Source organism: Protopterus annectens, chromosome 12.part0, assembly GCF_019279795.1.
Source record: "Protopterus annectens isolate FY-2018-M chromosome 12.part0, PAN1.0, whole genome shotgun sequence".
Lineage (NCBI taxonomy): Eukaryota > Metazoa > Chordata > Ceratodontiformes > Protopteridae > Protopterus > Protopterus annectens.
The window spans coordinates 1,331,115,579-1,331,138,765 of NC_056746.1; the positions used below are offsets into that span (position 1 = coordinate 1,331,115,579).

Here is a 23,187-nt window from a genome sequence, read left to right on the forward strand (position 1 = left end):
ACAACATCAGATTGAAAGTTATGTACTCACATAACGACAGATCTGTGTTGTCTTCTTTTTGTCCATTTCAGGCTTTGGGTTATTGGATCTGACTAAATCTGACCGTGGCACCTTTCAGAAGCTGTGAATCTAGGGATGTGACTCCCAACCCCTCATAGTCCCTTTCTTTCTCTGAATACCTCAGACTGTTGCATGCTTATCAATAAACAGCTTTTCATTGTCTCATTAAAAGAAATACCTGATATACTACAGAAGGACATGACCCAGAAAGGTTGCATCCGGCTGAGGGCTGAGGTTGTATAATGACAAAGTTCCTGTTTTTTTTGTGTACATTTTGTGAACTCGTGATCGGGTTGGGGCGAAACCAAAGGACAGTGCCCTGAAATGGAAGTGACTGGCTCCCAGCCAGAAATGGAAAAATTTCCTGGATTGTCTCGCTATCTTGATATGGTAGTAGGTATCCAGGAGATCTATAGAGCACATCCAGTCATCCTTCCTGAGAAGAGGTAGAATGGACTTTGTTACCATATGGAACTTTGTCTGGTTTACAAACTGATTAAGATGACTGAGGTTCAAAACTGGCTTTAGGTTCCTTGTATTTTCGGACCTAAAAAGAACCTGGAATAGACTCCATATTCTAACTGCACTGGAGGGACCTGATGGATAACTCTTATCTGACAGCTTTAAGACTTTTACTGCTGCAGATTCCACCTGATCAGGTGGCACTATGGGAATCCTTCTTTTCTTTTCTTTAGAGAAAGGGAAAGAAAGGAGATGACGCAGCATTTGGTGATTATTCTCAGCACTCAAGTATCCTGAGTGATGGCCTGTCAGTCTTGAGGGTGCAGGAATAAGCACCCTAACTGCCTACAGAGTGTGGCAGACTAGCAATCCTTCAGGAGTGCTAGAAGGATTTCTCAGAAAAGGGACCATGAAATGCCTGATTTTGTGGTCCGCTTCCACCCCAAGGGTAACGTCCATTGAAATTGCTTTCCTCTCTGCCTTGGGAGGACCTGTCTGCAAAAGTGTCCTGATTGAATCCTTGAGATTTTCTAATCCACATCTTCTTACCATCTCTCTGGCTCCTGGAAGTGGTTCTCTGAGGGCTAGAAAAGTGTATTCCAACAGCAGAAAGGGTCTTACCATCTTGCTTGCTCTTGATGAGAGTTTCCTGAACCTTATGTCGGAAGAATGTGGGACCATCAAAGGGGGTGTTAAGGAAGGCCATCTGGAAGCCTTCTGCAAAGTCACACAATTGCATCCATTCATGCCGTCAAATGGCTATGCCGGTTACTGCTGCTTTAGAGAACAGATGTTGGACATCAGCTGTAAGGTAGACAAGTGGGACTCCACTGTTTTTGGATGTCCATTGGTATGCTACCTGAGAGGGACTTGGTGAGTTCCTTAGTCAAGTCACTCTGGAAATGTGTCATGTGGGCTAGGTAGTTCAGAGCTCTGAGTGTGAAAGTCACTGATGCATATGAGTGTTTCCTGATCATGTACAACACTCTTGATTCCCTGCTAGGAGGACGGATAGACATACTCTCCTCAGAGACTTCCTTCTTAGTGACAACTTCTACAACTATGGCATTTAAAAGGGGACCTTTGCTCCTTGCTTTAGTATGTTCTGTCCTTAGGTGTGACCACGATTTTATCTGGCTTCTTTGGAATCAGCTCTGCCATATCAGGATCATTCCAAGCCCACTGAGCTACTAGGTCTATAACTGCATCAGCAGGCGGTACCACCCAGGAGGTAAAAGGGCCAACTTGGAGGTACCACCCAGGGGGTAAAAGGGCCAACTCTAAAAGCTTCAAGGAACACAGACTCCTGAGGGGAGGGTGCATTAGCTGACTAACCCCCTTGTTGTTTCATCAACTCCAAAATGTCATTGAAAGTGACATCCTCTAGAGGGGATCTTGGGGATCCACCCCAGTCATCCAAGTCTGTGTCTTCAGTGACTGATTCTTCAGAGGAATCTAAATGTCTTTTCTTACAAGTCTGTTTTCTGAGGCCTCTGCATTGAGGACTTCAGGAGATGGGTCAGAGTTAGACTGGGAGCTCACATGGTGAGAAGCCCAGGGAATGTATAAAGCTGACTGTCCATTTTGACCTGGATATGCAGAGACAGATGCAATGTTCAAAAGGGGTTGGGACAGAGCTGACCTTGTGGAAAGCACCTCCTTTCTTGGCCTAGTAAGAACCCTTTCAAAAGCCTCAAATGCCAAGGCAGAGATTGGGAACAAAGACACTCCTATACCATCTGACTAAAATGTAGTAAGACCCTCCCCCAGCTTGCCCTGGATCCGATGTTATCAACAAAACCAATCTATCCAGTGTTGAGCTCTGAGGGAAAGAGATAGTTTAGAAAGTTTTGGTGTTGAATCCATGCCTTGAGACAAGGCACAAATTATTTGGCTCGGAGACTCATCCTGATCCAAAGGCAATGGAGTCAAGAGAGTAAATCTCGAAAGTTCAAAATATTGAAAACTCAAAATGCTGAAAACACACAGGATACCAAAACTTACTATAGTCCAGCACAAGTACATACAGAAACATATTACCCTTCAACTATACGCAGGGGGGTAAGTCTCCCTGCACCCTCCACTAAGTGCAACCTTGGAGTTGATATATTTAAGTAGCAGGGGGTGTGGGGGCACAGCTCACCACATGGGGAAGCAGGGAGGCTTGCCCCCCGTCTTATACTTGGAAAAGAGTAATATGGTTTGCGTTTTGTTTCTGTATGTACTTGTGCTGGATGTGTTGGTATCCTGTGTGTTTTCAGGATTTTGAATTTTCGAGATTTTGGTCTCAGGATTTTGGGCTTTCAGGATGCTGTAGCGCTTATGTATATATATATATATATATATATATATATATATATATATATATATATATATATATATATATATACACACACACACACACCCACACACACACACACATTGCATGTATGATACTTTAAGTATGTGACTTTCATATCAGCTAGACATCAGTCCACCTTATGTAATACATGGTACAAAGTTCCAAGGAGAATATACCCTTCAGAACTCTAGCCTCAATGCAGATCTGTATTGGTAAATAAGATGCAGTTTATAATGTTCCCAAAGGTATTCGGGGAAGGCCATGTAGCTGCTGCACAAATATTGAAGGATACATTTCTGAAAAAGGCTAGTGAGGTCACTACAGTTCTAGTCAGCAAGCTTTAGCAACTTCAAGTAGTAGCTTGTTACGTTTGGTATAACCAAACTTTATACAGTCAGACAGCCATCTGCTAAGGGTAAATGTGGAGACCTTACAGCTGAAAGACTTGATAAAAAAGGAAACAAAAAACTTGGATCTCAGTATTTTTAAGACTGGCTCTGCCCACAAAATATCTCAAGCTGTGATGTTCATCCTTACAGTGTATGAAGTCCTCTCCATGATGATAACAGGCTAACAACAAACAGATAGAGGCAGTGGACACTTTTGCTACTTCAGTATAAAAATATGATTGGTTCTAATACAAACTATGGCTTTGTGAAAGATGAGAGAAAATGGTTCATCAGGAAGATCATGAAGTCTGGAAATCCTTCTAAAGGAAGTAACAACTGCCAAGAAAACTGTTGTTCCACTGAAGGTATTTTAAATCTGTGGAAACAGCTGAGTTTGTAGGAACTTGTGTCAGTTTTTCCAGGACACAGTGTAAGATCCAAGGAGGACATGCACCTCAAAGTGGAGGTCTGAACAAGAAAGTGCTCTTTGGAAATTTTTTTGAAAATGAACAAGTGAACTAAGGAAATGTAGTCAGGCCCTCAGTAGAACTCTGAAATGACTGCAAAGTACGCATTTTTATCCAGTCTAAAAAATCCATTCTTAAATTTTTTTGTCAGCAGAAAATGGATCTAAGCTCTTGGAGTTGGCCCACGTCAAGCAGTATGTCCACTTGCCACTGGATAAGCTACCAACTGCTGGAGATGGAGAAGGCAAACAGTGAACCATAAAGAGTAAATATTTCGGTGAGACTTTCTCAATGGACGCGTAAGCATTTTCAAACAATGAGGATGCGGAAGAGGAAACCAGATCTGCTGGGAGCATTAATAAGCTAGGAGGATGACTTTAGTTTTGTGGAGCTTTACCTTCTGAATACATATCATATTCAGGGGAAATCCTGGAAAGTCATAGAAGAGCTCATGTGGCATGTGTGAGTACCAGCATCTATAACTGTCAACCTCTTAGAGGAAGAAATGTGGAGATAGCTAAAGGTAATGGGGGAGACAAAGGCCCAAAAATTACAGACACCTCTTCAATATTGCTCTTACAAACTTAGAAAGTTGATGGAATAGCAGGTTTTGCATTAGCATGTAGGGGTGGGAGATTGGTGTAATGATTAAGGTGCTTACCTTAGAAGCACAAGGTGCAGTGTTTGATTCTCACATGGGGTAATTGACTAGGCTTAAAATGGCCCATGAGGGCAGTTAGCCTAGTACTAATCTATGAAAACAACATATTTTGAACAACAAAGGCCTGCAATTTAATGATTGGATGGGAGATAGGAAATTCACCCCAGGGATCACTTCTGTGGCTCTGCTCAACAGGGGCACAGGAAAATAATTTTCTTTGGAGGCGAAAGCCAGGGTACCTTTTTGGCTAGGCTTATATAGGCCCTAGGGCCAATAGCCTAGTACCTACCTATGAACCTATGAATTTTCAGAAGGGTATGAAGTCTTAAACTAAAATAGCTGTCATTTTCTGACTTCAACCTTCATGATTTGCCAGAAAAAAACATAATTTTGTGAGAAACAGGCCTAAAATATGAGGCAAAAATCTGGACAGTCTACAAACATCTGTACAGTTGAGAGGTATGCCAGCATCCCTTGCATGTTTCCTGTATGATTTAATGCATAAGAATTCTCTACAAGAGGGAGTGGTCAAAGAGGCAAACAGGTTGCAGCAAGCTTTGTCCCATTTTTGGAAAATCTTCCTCATCACTGAGGAGCTGAGGGACAACTGTAGGGTAACAGCAGGAATCTTCTTAGCTTTTCTGACAAAGAATCAGACATCCCCATGATATGGATAGCAATAAGAAAACAGTTGCTGGACATTACCCACGTATAAAGTGTCACAGTTTTCTAGTATAAGGGACTGCACTGGATTCTTTCTGCTTGTTGGTTAGAACTCTCTCTGAGATGGAGTCTTGTAATTCTTTAACAATAACTAGAACAGCTGTCATCTGCAGTACATTGATGTCTAGGCAGGGGAGACTCCAATCAGATCTATACACCATGAGTTGTCCATATATCTAAATGCCCAAACACCTAAGGTCAGACACTTCCTTTGAGATTGCTGCCATGGAACAGTGATGTGCAAACACTGCATTATATTTTGTTTGCAGGCCTGAGAGATGCAGCTTTTTTGCTCCCATATAGTCTGTATTCTAAGACCACTGGACCATGTGGTCCACTAGAAAACATTCAAGTGTAATCTAACATGAGGACCTATGGGAATGGCTGCCACTGTGATACCAAGATAAGTAAGCAGTGCTTGTGGAGAATAAGAGCAGAAACCTTTACTTGAAGAGCCTGGGCTCTCTCCATGGAGAGTCCTGCTGTGCATAACTTCATGTCCAAATGGCAGCCTTTAAATGTGAGCAGGTATGGAGGCTGTAGCTGGGACTTTGACACAGTCATTGTCATTGCCAGACAGTGAATAAGCTGATCAAAGACTCCTTCATTGGCAGTAGGCATTGTATGGAAAGGACAATCAGAAGCCAGTCATCCAGAAATAGAAACACTTGTTTCCTGTACACACAAGAATGCCACAGCCACAGATGTGCATTTGGTGTACACTCTGTGTGTTGATGTAAGATGGAATAGAAGAGTCCAAAACTGATAATGACTGGGTTTGCCTCTGAAGCAGATACCTATTAAATTCCTTTATGAGGTTTATATGGAAACAGGCATCCTGGATGTCCAAAGAGCATATTCAATCGGCTCCATATTGAAATGTCAGCATCTGCAACGTCGAGTGTCTACAAGCCATAAAAAGGACAACTCTTCTTTAAACTTCTTTTTTTTTTTTTGCAGGAGGTCAAGCCTTCCTACAACTTCAGAAGTGGAGGGCAAGCCACCCACACCCCCAAACTTATATATATATATCACTCCAAGATTTCCATAACTCAGGGAAAAGGTAATATTCCTAGAAATGGCCATTTCAAACTTAGTATATCTAAGTCCATTTTTCAGCCATTCAGTATGTCTTTTGAGACTTGCTCTAGCAGGTCACGACATTTCAAATGGTAACCTGTCCAGTCTCCTTCCATCATTAAGGAAGGATTGACAAAACTGAGAATGTTAAAACAATTTCTCTGTGGGTGAATATGTTTAGGCTACTGAGACCGAAAACTGACCTGAGGTGTCTCTGAATTTCTTTGGGCACTAAAAAGAACCTGGTCTAATATCTGGACCCTCTTGTCTGGTGGGACTCCTTAGATAGATTACTTGTTTATCAAGATTACAACCTCCATTTCTGACACCTTCTATTAATAGGGAGAGATGCTTAGCTGGAGAAGAGATAGATAAACTGAGGTGGAAAGAAAGAAGGAGTACATCGTAACTTCTGACTATAACTGTTCTCACCCATCTGTATGTGGTCATCCCTTTCCACCTAAACAGGTAGGAGAATGAACACTTTCTGATACTTTCCAGGGAGAACCACCGAGGCAAGGCGTTACGGCTGTTTGTTACATGCAGGCTTGCTGACTGCTAAGAACCTCAGGATGGGACTTGTGATCACTTTCAAAAAATACTTTGTTTGTTAGGATTTTCCTAGAGTGCTGTTGCTGTTGCTCATATCTAAGCACATTGGGTGGGAGGTCTTCAGCATTTCAGAAACATCCCTTGAGAATGATGACCTTTAACCCGGTAGGAGAGAGTGACCTAATCTTCTTTTCTATATTGTGCATGTCTTTACTTCCAACCAGAACAAAACAGGCATTTATAAATATCACTCTAGCATCCTCAACAAAGCTGGTCATTTGGTGGCACATATACCACTGAACAGCTATGCCACATCCCACAGCCTGGTGGAATCTTTGGCTGTGTTCCAAGCTAAATACAGCATGTGGATTATCATGGTGGATACTGTTGCCAATTAGTAGAAAAGCATATCCTTACAAGGTCTGGTTAATGGTTTTGTGTATTTTGTAGGACACATCTTTTTGAAATTAAGCACCCTCAAAGAAAAGAAAAGAATGTATATGCACATTTTCCTTTGTGTTCCCCCACCCTGGACTCCTTATCTACTTTGTTAACTGCAGGATTTTGGGGTGGGGCCCTTTTTAAACAGTTGCCATCACTGATGTATTTAGCTTAGAAGCCCCCAACCAGAAAGCCCATTTCATGGGAGAGTGCTGAGCACAATCTGCTTTTCTAGGAGCTAAAGCTGTCATGTCTAGGCTCTTCCAAGAAACACTATTAGCAGTGTAGAGGAACCCCCAGGAAGACTGATGGGTAGACTGGATAGTCTTCTTTATTGTTCATGTAGGGGGACAATAGGGGGTAATTTAACCAGCCCTCTCCCTGATGAATCATTTCCAGGATTTCCCCAGATTTGGGGTCATCAGTAGAGGACACAGGTGAAGCTGTGCCATCATCTTCATCCATCTTTATAGGTGAATCTATGTGCTTCCTCTTGCAAAAGGCTTTTTTATGGACCTTTGGAAAAGGTGATTCAGAAGAAAATAAAGACTTTCTCTTGGGAGAAGAAAAGGTCCGATGGAGAAGTAAAAGTACTTAGGTGTGCCTTCCCACTATGACAATCCATGAGACCTGAGATTGACTAGCTTTGAATCAAAATCTGAACTGATGCTTGCATTGGTCTTAGAGTAACTCTAGTCAGCTTTCCAACCATCATTACTAAAGGCTGTAGCATCACTCTCCAAAAGCATATGGACCCAAGTTGGCACTGAAGCCTTGAGTTTAGGAATTGACCAAGGAGTCACTAGTGAGGCTGAGAGTACCGTGTCAGTAACTGTGACACCAAGAGAAATGTTGAAGGAGGCAATGTCAGAAGAGAGACTGTCAATAATAAAATCAATGCTCATGTCTCAGTAGCTGACACATGTTGAAGTACTGAAATTGATGCCATAGTAGTTTATGCTGGCTGCTTTAGGACTGGTTCAAAAAATGTGAGGACTTGAAGGAAAACATCAACACCCTGGGTTAGGGAGTTGAGGTGATGTTCAACTCTCTAGCCTCTACTGAAACTCTGGTAGGAGAAGAAATGCCAAAAATGTACCGCTGAGCTCAAAGGATCTCCACAAATTTGCCATAATCTAAATAAGCATTACGAATGTGGGCCTTTCCCTGGCATTGACAATCTGTACATCAGGGATTCCAATATAAGGCCAAAAAGATTGTTAGGTGCCAAATCATCTTCAACAGAACAATTATGAGAACTATCAATACAACTACATGAGATACAGGCTTTTCTATGATCTTTATAGTTAATAGAGACACAGACTTTTCAATTGCTTTAACCTAGATCTTCTAAACAAGCTCTCTACCTTTCATAACACGGAAGATACAGGAAAGGAGATACTAGGATGGTTATGTATCTCTATCTTCTTTTTAACATTTCAGTAGTAGACTTTTACTTGACTTCAAAACACTAAATAAACATAAAATCAGTTTAGGAAGGAATTGATTAAGCTAATAAAGTGACTTCAATTTTGTTTCACTTTCAGCAGTCAAGAACACCTAAAAAACCTGTTTTGAAAGACAGATCCGCAATAGTGCAATTCTAACTAAAACACTACACAAAACACCTCAGCACTGCTACATAACAGCATGCAGCCATCCAGAAAATTATAAAATAATTCAAAATCTGAGTAGACTCAAATCCTCCAGAGCTTGCAGACAAATTCCAGAGATGTGTAGCTTAGGCATAAACATTTGTAGAATTCTATAAATAGTCATGAGTTATGGCTAAAACCATAATAACCTATGATATATTATCTGAGATTCAAAATACACAGACACAGGCATTGCAAACTGACTAAATAATACACACACAAGCACTGCAAACTGACTAAGTAATACACACAGACAGGCACTGCAAACTGCCTAAACAGCAGACACACACACAGGCACTACAATCAGACGAAATAAGACAGCTGCATTTAACAATGCACGGACATAGCAAGCAAAAAAAAAAAAACCTGAAGCTCCATCAATGTTGCTTCAATGTCTAGGTGATAATCACTCATATAAAGACAATACTATGGTAGGACACTGACTTTTGCCACAGAATTCAGCATCAGGGTCATCCATTTTATTCCTGAGTGGAGAGCTTCTACCTGCTCTGATTATAATGGCTGACTATAAACACTGCATCCATCTCATTAAATGATTATCTGGAGAGAGACAGATAGAAACATATGTAATGACATTGTCATAGTCAGAATCTAATAGGAAATTAATCTTTATTTCAAAGTATAGTGTTGGGTATTCCGGGTAATCTATTTTTTACTTTTTTCCCTAAGAGAATGAGACACTGTACAGTAATGTTTTCTGGCAGATATCTATAGGGAAAGCATAATCTGTATACTAAATCTTGACATAAAAGCATCCTCGCCTTGGAAAAATTAATGCTATATAGTTACCATAACAAAAGATCTCGGAGAGTGGATCCATACTCTGTAACTCATATGGCTAACATTGCAGACATTAAGACTGCTTTCTAATGCAAATATTCCCAGGCTGTAAAGTACTGGCCCCTGCATCCAATGATGCATCACACTGCTCTCTGTCTCCAGATCAGACACACACACAGATATATGTATATATATATATATATATATATATATATATATATATAGGTTTACTATTGAAATGTCGAATGGCACTACATCGACTGTACTATAGTCGAACACGGAAGTTCGTAAATAGTAATGTCGACGACAAAAAAACAATCTAGGAATGGTTTTAACATGGGTCGAGGTAGGTGTTCAGTATTATTCAGAACTACAAACATCTCCCCTACCTCGACCCATGTTAAAACACAGTCCTAGATTGTTTTTTTGTCGTCCACATTACTATTTTCGAACTTCCGTGTTCAACTATAGTACAGTCGATGTAGTGCCGTTCGACATTTCAATAGTAAACTATATATATATATATATATATATATATATATATACACACACACACACACACACATATACACATACACACACACACACACACACACACACACACACACACACACACACTATATACTGATATATATTAATACTGAGCAGTATTCTTACAGGAATTGGTGATTATGTGCTGCTTGGTAATAAAATGTCATTCTAATTAGATGTCCAGATTTTTGGCTGTATCTACCTACTTTTCAAGGAAGGTCTTTATTACTACTTGCAATATCTCTGTGTTGAGAGTTATGCATGCTAAGACATTATATATATAAAAATGAAATGACCCACAGAAACTTTGAAAACAAGTAATTGTAGACAAATATGTTGTTAATTGGTAAAGCTTAGATTTCTGAATATAGGATACTATGGGGATTCCTGTAGTATGTAACAGTGCAGTCATCTTGTGAGCTAAAATGCAAGCAAAGCAAATATCTTGTGTCGGTGATTGGAGACAATTTCACATGATTTGTCTTGCTGCATACTTACTTCTTGAATATACACTGCGAAGACGAGAAAGATGCAGTGAATTTAAATTTTAACTTACTCTCATACTTTGAAAATGTAGCCTTAAGATTCGTACACGACTTCTTGCCTCTGCTGCTTTTAGTTGACCAATCAGCTTCTCTTGTTTGCTCTCCTCTTCATTTGTCTTGGACTCCATACTTTTCTGCCTTTCCTGACTTGCTTTAACAGTCTCATTTATGCGTTTTTGTGAGGCCTGCATTGAGTCGACCGCCACCTTGTTGGGCTCCTCATAGGCCATGTATCTGGCTCTCTGCTGTGGAGCCATCCTTCTAAGTTCTGATGGGGCCAACACTTTCCAGTTCTTGGGAACAAATTTTTCCTTTCCATCCTGAACATGTTTCTCTGCCATTTTGTCTTAGAATATTTACCCTGTTTAAAAAAAAAAAGTTAATTTGCAACATTTGCCAGGATGTTCAGTGTTACTCATTTACAAAGCACATAAAGCATAAAGTCATCTTTGTTCTGTAAACCCTTTTCTTGATTCACCAAAGGAGTTTTCTTACACTTAGTTGTCATCAAATTTCTGAAATGTGACCCTGATCTTTGGCACTTAACAGATATATTTCACCTTTCTTGAGCCTTTCTGTAGCTTACTGGACATATCAGCAATTCACAGTAATTATTTATTATTTATTTTTATTTGCAGTTGGTTTACCCGGATAGTCCATTGGGCCAGTAAGAACCCATTTTCAATGGAGTCCTCGAGTGAAAAGCTCCAAAACAAAGGTTACAAAAAGATTACAGCAGTTTACAATTTCAGTCATTTGTGGGTTCAAGACAAAACAAAGAGTAAGCATTTACAATGCAATTTTTAGGTTTCATTTTGTAGAAAACCAAGATTTAAGCAGGTGCAATAACATTTTTTAGGTTAAATTTTGTAGAAAAACAAAGCATTGCTGAAGTAAATATATAGTTTCTTGAGTGGAATAGTAGGATTAGAGAATTATAAGATGTCATTACAGTTGGCTTATTATTTGGTGTCTGGTAATATATGATATAGTTGCCTGCAGGAAGTGGAGAATAGGCTATGAGGGGTGGGAGCAGGAGCATACCCATGAGGATGTTAGATGTGAGTGCAGTGATTTTTTAAAAGCAGGGAGGTTGGTGGTGATACGGATGGAGGGAGGAAGGGAGTTCCATAGGCGTGCCAGGGCAAAGGACAGGAAGTTTTGTCCTGGAGAGTGAAGGGGTTTGTACAGCTCTATTAGGTTTTGGTTATTAGATCTTAGTAGTCTTTGTGGCAGGTACATTTTAAAGGTAGAGCTGAGAGAGGGACAGAGGGAAGGATGAAAAATTAGTTTGTGAGCAAAAGGGAGCTGAGTATAGGAGAGATAGTTGGGAAGCTCTAGCCAGTTAAGTTTGTGGAGAGATGCACAGTGATGGGTACATGATTTGTGGCTAGTGGCAAATTTGGCAATTTTATTATAACAAGAGGACAGTTTTGTTTTGAGAGATGATTGTAGGTTTGTTAGGAGAGGTGCACCATAAAGGAGGGAAGGGATGAGAAATGTAGTAGCGAGTGTGAGCTTAGTAGATGTACTGAGGAATTAATTGTGTCGGTAGAGCATGCCAAGTTTTTGGTGTTTTTTTATGTTTAGTTGTAGGTGGCTATTGAATTTAAGCTGGTCATCAATCTGGACTCCTAGTAGTTTGGTTTCAGATACCAGTTCAAGAGGCGTGTTATTCTGGCTAGTGATGGAGAATAGTTTTCTATCAATGGTGTTTTTGAGGGGGTAAATACCATAAGTTTGGTTTTTGATGCATTGAGTGCTTGATGATTGTCCTTCATCCACTGTTCTGTGGTAGAGAAGGTGTCTTGAGTCAGTTTTAAGAGAGTGGGGATGGATGTGGCTGCACAGATAATTGTATAATCATCTGCGTATTGAATAAGGTAGGCATGAGGCATTGAGGGGAAGAAATAATTTATGAATATATTGAAGAGGAGAGGAGCCAAAATGGAACCTTGGCGGACACCAGTGGGTGTGTTAAGGAAAGAGGAGATGACTTTTTTCTGCTTGACAGCTTGTTGCCTGTTGGAGAGATAGCTGGTGAGCCAACTGAGAGAGGAAGGGGATAAGTTTAAGTTAGATAGTTTAGTTAGGAGAAGGTTGTGAGAGATAGTATCAAAGGCCTTAGAGAGGTCAAGAAAGAGGGTAGATACAGTAGAGCCAGAATCTCTGGCTTTATTTACAGTTTCCAGGAAGGTAAGGAGGGCAGTTATGGTGCTGTGACCTGGTCTGAATCCATGTTGTGTGGAAGTTAGTAAGTTATTATCTGAGAGATAGGGAAGGAGTTGAAGATGGATACATTTCTCTAGAAGTTTTGATATAGGAGAGAGGATGGCGATGGGACGGAAGTTGCTGATATTGTTATTATTGCCTCCTTTGTGCAGGGAAATGATGAAAGCCCTTTTCCATAGTTTGGGTACAAGACCTTCTTGGATAGATCGATTGATTAGGATGCTGATGGGGAAGGCAATGGCTTTGGCAGTTATTCTGAGGAAGGATGAGGGAATATTATCTGGGGCATTGGAGCATGGTTTTAGCTTTTGCAGGAGTTTTCTTATGGTAGAAGTAGGAAGGGGTTTTAGGGAGAATGGTGAGAGTTGAGAGACTGGAGATGAAGGGGGTGACAAGAGGGGGGATGCAGACGTAGGGGGTGAGGTGTTATTAGAGTAGGATGAGGTTAGTTTGGAAATAGAGTCTATGAAAAAAGAGTTGAATTGGGTAGCCAGATCTATATCTAGTGCATTTGGGTCTGGGCTTGGGTTTTCTGCTGAGTCAGGTTTCAGGAGGGTAGTGATGCCTTTCCAGAATTTTTGAGGATTGGTTTTGTGGTTGTTTTGGAGTAAGAAGAAGTAATTCTGTTGATCTGCTGTGATAAGCATTTTAACTGTATTACGAAGTGATTTGAATTCATTAAGGGTGGTGGGAGTTTTGTTTCTTTGGTACTGTGCCCAGGTTTTGTCTCTAAGTCGCATGGCAGTTAGTGTGTTTTTTGTTAACCAGGGGGCGGTGTTGTTTCTTATTCTTTTGGTTTTTATGGGGGCAAAACTATCCAGCAGTTTTAGGAAAGTTGTATTGAAGTGTGCAACAGCATTATCCAGGGGTAGGGTTTTTAGGGGGTTCCAATTTATTGATTTTTAGGGAGTCTGAGAAGGTTATTGGGTTGAAGTTTTTAAGGTAGCGAGTGCTGATGTAATTATGAGTTACTTCTAATGGAGATGGAAGATGTCTGGTGAAGATGGGAAGGTGGTCACTGAGGGAATTAAGAAGAGTTCCACTATCAGGGTAGTAGTGGGGGTGAGAGACTAAGATCCAGTCTCGGGTACTTCCACTGGAGAAGTCTTTAGAGGGCCTGGTAGTGAGGCTGATGAGCTGAGAGTACTTATATAGGTTGATGTTTAGGGGGTGTGTAGGGGACTGAATGGAAGACCTATTAATATTTGTGTCTCCCATGATAATAGTTTCATTACTGATATTGGTAGAAAGCCAGGATAGGATATCCTCAAGTACTGAGGTATTGTCTCCAGGGGCTTGATGTAAAGTGAGGCTATGCAAATGTGTTTGTGTTTATTTAATTGAAATAGAGCTAGTACTAATTCTGCATTGGAGAACTGAGGAATGGGTATGTTATAGGGAGTAATGGATAGGGTGGATGAGTAGAGTAGAGCTACCCCATCACCCTTTTTGTGGGCCCTGTCTTTTCTGATGATAGAGTAGTTTGGTGGTACTATTTCAGCATCTTTTATATGAGGTTTTAACCAGATTTCAGAAATAGCTAAGATGTCAGGTTTGTTGTGGAGAAGCCAGGCATGGAGGTTGGGGATTTTGTTAGCTATGCTTCGGGCATTTACAGAAGCTAGTAGGATGGATTTAGATGTAGAGGAAGTAGTGTTTGGGCCTGGGTTAGGGTGTATATCTCTAGATAGAAGTATGGTTGTTAGGTGTTGGATTATGCTGATGAGGTGTTTGGATTGCCTTGTTTGTATGTTGTATATTGTCAGGTTTGTGTGGATATTGGAGGTTAGAGAGGGGCTAAAGAGTTTATAAGTACAGCTTAGTTTGTAGTGAAAAAATAGATGGGTGTTAATGGGATACAGTCCAGGGGAGACTGAGACAAATGAGTGTAAGTGAGTTGAAGGGAGTGAGCTGGTTGTGTGTAGTAATGGTGTGTGCTTTGTGGAGTTGGGCTGGGTAAGGTAGTGGATATAAGTAAGGCTCAGAAGTAGTAGTAGTTGGATTGAGACTGATATAAGTTTTGTAAGCATGTTGAGGCTTTGATAAAGTAGAATATGTAGTGTAGGGAGAAGGGTTAGAAATAGATATTGTGTTGTTAAATATGAAGGGAGGTGTGAGGAGATGGATTATAGGGGGAGGGGGTAGGAAGAAGATTACCAACATTATTATAATGTATGCCATGGTGGTACAGTGGTAGCATTGTTGCCTCACAGCAAGAGGTTTTCCTGTTCAATTCTCGGCTAGAGTGCCTTCTGTGTGGAGTCTGCATGTCCTCCCCGCAGTCGATTGGCCTCCGAAAGACATGTGTCAAAGGGTGTGCCTTCGCTGAATGTTGGGCGCCAGGCTGGCAACTCGGCACCATAAAAATCGACTCCCAATCATTAGCAGACTGGAGTTCCGCTGTGGCGACCCCTAACTGGGAAAAGCTGAAAAGACAAACAAAATTAAAATGTATGTGAATGAGGGAATTTAAGATGGTGGATTGATTCAAAAATGCACAAAGAGAGCTACCTGATATACAATCGCCAGTGTTACTAACGACACTGAAATTCTAATGTACGTAGAAGGGAGTAGTGGAAATATATTAGGCATTGCCACAATTTTAGCGAGTGTGTACATGCAACAGGCTATTATTGCCTGTAGTAGCAGTGGTGGTGTGTGGGTGTGTCATCACCCTTGGAGGTGCCATGTTATACGACCATGTTTAGCATTTCATGGTCTTCACAACACCAACATTGTAGACTAGAATCATATAGACAGAAACACTATACAGCAGCTGGAAGCATGTATCTATCTCATCTTTGGGCTTGTGGGAATTATGGATTACCTATCCCAATGGATACCAAGGTATGTGTAGCTTTATGTATATTAGCTACAGGGACCCTTCAGTGATGAGGAAGGGACACAGTGGGGGTACCCCACACATTTGCCTCAAGAACATCCCATCAAGATACAAGCTGTTTTTAGTCCCTTTAGTATTGTATGCAGGTCAGGCATATTTTTATCAACCTAAGGAGACACTGGGGGTAGCAATTAATAAAGAGCTGAAGGATTTTATCTGGGAGGGGAAGAGGGCAAGCATGAGATTGTATAAGATGATCCTTTGAATAGAACAAGATGGTTTGGGATTACCTGATTTAAATGGACATTTCAGAGCTACACAGTTAAGGCTGTTGTACATAGCACAAGCAAAGGGATGATGATAGAATGGTGGAAGCTCAAAAAACAAGGAGAAACTGGGATTTTGGATGCAGATCCTTAAGAAAAATAGCAATAACCATTCAGAATATTATATTCATAAAGTAATAGAAAGCATTATAAGAACTAAGCCAACACGAGAATGGAGAAAGCAGAGTCTGCCGATAGGGATCACTGCAATTAGGGATACAGACAATAGGCAAGAGGGGGCTGGAATTTATTTAGAAAACTAGCAAAGGAACCAAGGTACTGGGAGCATATAATTAGAGAGGAAAAGGTAATAGAATGGGAAAAGGCTAAGAATTTATTTGGTCTGCAGGCTAGAGATTGCCTTCCCTATTAAGGATTAATATCAGAGTGTAGGCAAAGAGAAAGAAGTAGGGGGATAAGTGAAAGACCAGCACTGGTAGAGTTTTTAGTAGAATCTGGAACAGAATTCATTCTCATGCAGGAGAACTTGGTCTTCTGCACTTTACTTTTGCCTGGCATGGTGCTGTATGAAGAAAGAATACAGTATTAGTAAGGACTGTCGTATACCATCCATCCTGAACACTGGTCAAGAATCCTGGTAAGTACACATAACAGTATGCTGTACTTCCATAAACAACTGCATGGCACAGGCCAAACTCTCTGAACCCACTCAATTACCTATACACCCACTCAACAATAACTCCCTAAATACAGCTTACCCAGATCTATACACTGCACAACATAGGCAGTTACACAGCTATTCTCTAGTTGTATATGTGCTATGGCCCCCATCTATGCAGTTCCGGCTATCCATGCACAATATTGACATTATCTGAAGTCGCTTGAGTATACCGACTGTCCATGGGCAACCTGACCAGAAATGCAGTGTATCTCTGCCTATATAAGTACATCTGACGTACTGTGTCTATCTCTACAACTGTGAACCTGTAACAGTGCCATCCAGCATACAAGCAAGATTAGAACATACATTATGTGTGCTGACACACAACGGCTACAGCGGATAAGCATTTGTAAAATGCATGCTTACCAGTAATTTGTATTGTGGCCAGCCTAGGAATGCAAAAACAAATTTCACCCCTGATACACTGGGAAGTTACTGATACAAACAGGTCTGTATGTCCAAGCATATCCCAGCCTATGTTCGCTTGGCACCTTTAAATGCTGTATTATGGCATTTGTATGGGATAGGCCTCCCCTTACCTTTCTCACTAGTTGGGTAAAGCCTCTCTGCTTTCCATGAGTAAATTACTGTTGTTAAATTATTATTCATTGCAGATATCCCTACATACACTATTACCATAAGTAATAACTTCAAATAACCACTGCAGCAAAAAACTGTAAGGAGAATGTTGCACTTATCTTAAGCAGTTGGTATTCCCGCTCTTCCTGTTAGTTACCTACCACAGGTGTAAATGTTTCTGTAATCAGTGATCTACATCCTGTTTTGTAGTGTGATGAGCTTTTAAGCAGCTGCTGTGTGTTTATATCATGCAGATGCTGGCCTCTGAGCATGATTATTATATAAACAAGGGCTCAGCTCATACATGTTTCTGAATTGCTCATTCTACGCATCATGCCCAGAGACAGTGTCTGATGTAGAAGATTATGTGGTGTCATACACCTGCCTGATCACCTGAAATTACCTTACAGTAATTTGTGGCTATTCTTACCTTCATGGCTGCCTTATTGTTGCAGTATATCCCTCTGTGGTTTTACCATAATTGCTTCATGATTTTCCCCTTTTTTCTGTTATTTTGCATTCAGTGATGCTCAGCCTCCATGTAATTCTCTGTGAAATTCCCTCTAAACTTTGATGTTATATAAGACATTCCACTAAGGCTGTCAGCTCAGTGTGTCTGTCATTATTTTTTGACTTCAGTCTTTAATGATTTACCAGAAAACCACAATCTTATAAAAAAGATTAAAAATATGAGACAAAAATCTGGACATACTGCAAAATATGTATAAGTGAGAGGTATGCAGAAATCCTGTTATTCTAGCAACTTTCTAAGTTTATAATAGCAATATTTAAAATCTGTCTCTATTTTTTGGGCCTTAGTTCCCCTTTATTTTAGGCTTTGTCTGGATTTCTTGCACTAGGAGGTTGAAAGGTATGAATATGCTGCATTAATGTGTTAAAAGAGCCCCTCATGTGTGAGTGAAATTTACTTATTTTTATTTTACATTTGTTGACCGGGAATGTCTGACTGAGCCGAAGCCCTTTTTCAGCAGAGACCCGGGGAGAAAAGCTCCAGTAAACAGAAATAACATTTTGTCATTATTAGCAGGTATTATACAGGTGGAATAAGGCAAATCAGCTAGCAGGTTACAAGAGAATCTTTGAGACTATACAGATTACATGTTGTCATAAATACAAGTATTATATATAGAATAATGTAAAGAAAAAAACAGGTAGATAAAGTCAGAGCACTTGTTGAAAATAGTAGTTAGAATAGAAGAGCAACATCGGAGTAGAATGTTAATTTAACAATTAAACAATCAGGATGGAATAAAAGTTTCCGAGAGAGAGGAAAAAGCTATTGATTAGTGGAGAGAAGTAGAGGGTTTTCAAGGTGGGTTTGAGCATTGGCAGATCCATTTGCTGTTGAAATATTCTTTTAGAGTTAGTTTAAACTGTTTGGGATGTGAGTGTTCGAATTTCAAAGGGAAGTTTGTTCCATTTGATAGAGGTATGGTAGCTGTACAGGCTACACCCTGCTTTAGATTTTGGCTTATAGATTTTTAGGAGGTCTTGGGAGGAGCTTCGGAGGCTTCTCGTGGGAGTATAGTGAGAGATAATGGTGTGGAAGGCTGGACAGAAAGACGGTTGGTACAGAACTGCATGTATGGTTTGGAGCTGGGAGACAAGGAGCAGGTGAGGTAACTCAAGCCAGTTTAAATATCTTAGAGAGAGACAGTGGTGAGATCTGCAGGATAGCTGAGTTGCAAATCTCGCTACTTTATGGTATGTGGCCTCAAGTCTAGTATGGAGAGAGGAGTTTAGGTTAGTAAGGATTTGTGAAGAATATGTTAAGCAGGGAAGAAGGTACGCATGAGTGAGGGCTATTCTAGCTTCCTGGGTGAGAAATCTTTTATTTCTATAAAGTAGGTCTAATTTAAGGTGAGTATTCCTTATACAGTTGTTTATGTGGAGGTTGAATTTTAGTTGATCGTCGATTGTGATTCCCAATAGTTTTGAGCTAGAGTCAACTACAATAAGAGTGTTATTAAGTGACAGGATAGTAAAAGAGGATTTTATATGGTTGGATGTTTTGGGAAGGAAAAGTAGGAGCTTTGTTTTCTTGGGGTTGAAGATGAGTTTGTTGCTTGAGAGCCATGTTTCTACTGAGTTAAAGGATGTTTGGGTAGCTGATAAGAGTTCAGGGGGAGCGTTAGCCATTGTAATGACTGTAGAGTCATCAGCGTATTGGATAACAGAGGAAAGTGGGCAGGAGGTACAGAGCAGGTTTGTGAAGATGTTGAAAAGCAGTGGCCCTAGAATGGATCCTTGTGGGATGCCCATTTGTATTGGAAGGGGAGTAGATAAAGCAGTGTCCCATTTTACTGATTGAAATCTATCTTTTAGGTAGCTTTCAAACCAAGCCACTGTGTCAGGAGAGAAGTTAAGGTTAGACAGTTTGTTTAATAGTAGAGAGTGAGAAACAGTATCAAAGGCCTTTGAGAGATCAAGGAAGAGACAGGAGATAAGTTTATGGTCATCTCTGGCCAGGGAGATAGTATTGAGAAAGGATAGAAGTGTAGTATATGTGCTATGCTTTGGTCGGAAACCATGTTGTGCTGGTGTAAGTAGGTTTTCCTGAGAGAGATGATCCATGACTTGAGTATATATGCACTTTTCAAGAACTTTTGACAGAGGGGAGAGGATGGCAATAGGTCTAAAGTTTGAGATTTCAGTGGAGTTACCACCTTTGTGGATAGGCAGGGTGTAGAAATGTTTCCAGATGGATGGTACTTTGGATTCAGAGATTGAGCGGTTTATGATGATAGAGATGGGAAGGGCAAGTGAGTGGGCAGCTGTCTGAAGAAAGTATGATGGGATGTTATCAGCAGATACTGAGCATGGTTTTAGTTTGGAGAGTAGGGTTCAAATGTAAGTTGTAGAGATGGGCTTCAGGGAGAAGATTTTGGGAGGGGTAGTTGTTGAGGAGGAAGTTTGGTTTATGGGGTTAGTTGTAGTGAAGCTATTGGAGTTAAAGAGTTTCGATATTGATTCGACAAAGTAAGAATTGAAGGTGTTAGCAGTTTCGTCTGGTGTCTTTTCTGGGTTAGGGTTTGGTGAGGTAGAGTTTCCAAGATGATGTATTTGATTGATAGCATTCCAGAATTTTTTGGGATTAGATTTTAGAGTAGAGGGGGGTCGGAATAGAATTCTTTTTTGTCTTTATTGATACGCCTTTTGGCCAGGTTTCTTTGTTCTTTATAACTTTGTAGTCAGTTGGGTCTTTAGTTTGAAGCCATTTTTCCAGGCCTTATCTCTAGATTTCATTAGAGTTCTTGTGTTTTTTGTTAGCCAAGGAGATATGGTTGCTTTTGTCCTAATTTTACGTGGTGGGGCTAATGAGTTTACAATATCCAGAAAAGTAAAGTTTAAAGCAATGACAGTTTCATCTTGGGGGAGCTGGGTGAGGAAGTCCCAGCTTACTCTAGATATGAAAGTGTTGAATGTTTTGGGGTTGAAGTTGGAGAGATTATATCTAGTAATATATCTGTGTGGTTTAGAGAGGTGGGTTGTGTATCTTAGCACCTTTATGGGTGAGTGGTCACTCAGAGTATTGGCAAGGGTTTCTGGACTATGATATTTAGAAGGAGCTGAGACAAGTATCCAATCAATGAGGGTATTAGTGGTGAGGGTGTTGTTAAAATGTGTTGGTTTAGTAATGAGCTGGGTAAAGCCATATAAATTAATATTATATGGGGAACCTGGGTTATTTAGGGTTAGACAATTAATATTTACGTCACCAAGGAGGATTGTTTCATTTGGGATGTTTAAAGAGAGATAGGGGAGAATGTTTTCCAGTAATGGAATATTGTCCCATAGAGAGATGTAGGCAGCTACAATAGTAACTGTGGCATAATTGTTTAGTTTTAAGGTTAACTGCCAATGCTTCTGCTGGGGAGAAAGATGGGATAGAATGGTTAATGTGAGAAATAGTAAAATTGTTGGAATAGACTATGGCAACTCCCCCGCCCTTTTTGTTGTTATGGTCAAGGCGAATAATGTTATAACCGGGGGGGGGGGAGAATATCATTATCTAGGTTGTGGGGTTTAACCCAGGTTTCTGCGATGACATCAGTGACATCAGGGGTATGATCTGCTATCCATCCATGAAACAGACTAATTTTGTTGAGGATGCTTCGGGTATTAGAATAGAAGGAGATTTGTTTTTGAGGTGCAGTTTGGTGGGCTGGGGTGAGAGGGGTGTTTGGGATAGAGGTAAGGTTAGAGTTTGGACCTGGATTTGGGTGTATGTCACCTGCTGTTAGTATTGTAGTGGAGAAGCTTTTAGTTTTTGATGTGAGAGGGTAGTATCTAATAAGTTTTGTCTTGTTTTTTGAAGATAGGGGGTAAGAAGGAGGTATTTTTATTTTAGGGAGTTGGATGTTAGAGGCTAATAGAGAGGGAGAGATGGTGATGACATTGTTAGAGTAAGAGTGATCATTTGGAAGTGGGTTGGTGGCTTGTTTATGGAAATAAGGTGATGGTGTATGGGTTGCAGTGAGCTGAAGAAATAGGGTTAGATGTAATATCAGAAGGTTGGTGAGCAATAAGGTATACATAGTGAGAGTCAGATGTAGAAATAAGTTTGAGATGTAGTAGGTAGAGAAGGCGGCAGAAGTAGGGAAGGTGGAGGTGTGTGAGATTAAAGTTGGTGTGGGAGTATTTGATTTGTAAGAGATTGGGAAATATAGGGTTTATCAGATGATTGGAGGTAGAAGAGGGTAAGTGTTTGGAGGGGAGGGGAGCAAATGTAGAAGGGTGGGGTATGAGAGTGGGAGGGGACTTTATACCTGAGGGAAGATGATAGGTAGTTGTAAGAGGGGGTGTGGCTATACAACTATAAGTGTAGGAGTACTGGGGGCGGGTGGAATTTGGGGGCAGGGTAGAGGAGCGGAATGAACCCGTAGGTTGAACGGAACGGGCAGAGAAAAAAGAAGTGAGTAGTGCAGAAAAAAGTATCAGTAACTGCAGTTTAGTAAATTAAATCAAGAAGGTTTATAATTGAAATTTTAGGGGACAGTAGTATAGAGGACTTAGAATGTAAATAGTAATCTTTGCAAGGAGGGGATGGGAATTTAACTGTTATAAAACTAGGGCGTAGGAGTAGAAATATCTACAAGCTTAGGGAAAAAACCTTTGGGAGATGAAAGATGTATGAGTTTTTAACATAGGTAGGTGCTGCCATCTAGTGGCAGAAGGAGATAAAACAGAAAGTAATATGCTAAAAGTGTTTTGTTGCAGTGTATTTTAAGTTAAGAGACTAGGTGGGGAGAGTGGCTGGCGGGCTGCGGTAGGCTGCTAGGACGTGCACTCAGGAGGTCACACTAACACATAGGTAGTAAAGATAGTTCTACAGGATATTTGTAGTACGGCTACGTACATTCACAATTTTTTGTGTAGGGAAGTCCACAGTATAGTAGTATTTCTTTGAAGCCTGGCTAGCAAGCAAATTCAGTGGTGCCTTCTGGGTATAGCAGGAAGGTAGTCCTTGTACCTTTGAAGGCAGGGAGGGAGCACCCAGAGCGATTTTCTGAAAAAAGAGAGAGAGAGAGACAACTGAGTTAGGTAATGAAAAGATGCAGTTAAAAGGTAGAGGGATGGGGAGAGATTAAGGGGTATTATGAGATGAAGGCTTGTGTACTAGTGTACTATAAGTAGAGAGAGATTAGGGATAGATGTAGATAAAGGATATGTGTGGAGGGAGAGTAAGGTTAGTGAGGTAACAGAAGAAAGCAGCAGATAAAGGACATAGCAACAATGCAAATTAGGCAGTAGAGCCACACTAAAAACGTATCACTGTAAAGCCCAAACCGAGTAC

The 23,187-nt window shown here is 40.5% G+C and overlaps 1 protein-coding gene across 1 annotated transcript in view; it reads right to left on the reverse strand.

Annotated features, from left to right (window-relative positions):
- LKAAEAR1 (LKAAEAR motif containing 1) overlaps window positions 1-23,187 on the reverse strand; it is a 259,422-nt gene that overhangs the window by 133,351 nt on the left and 102,884 nt on the right. The window contains exon 2 of the mRNA XM_044090387.1: window positions 10,720-11,069. Coding sequence (XP_043946322.1) covers window positions 10,720-11,049 — 330 coding nt within the window. The 5' untranslated portion in view covers window positions 11,050-11,069. The remainder of the gene's footprint in view (window positions 1-10,719; window positions 11,070-23,187) is intronic.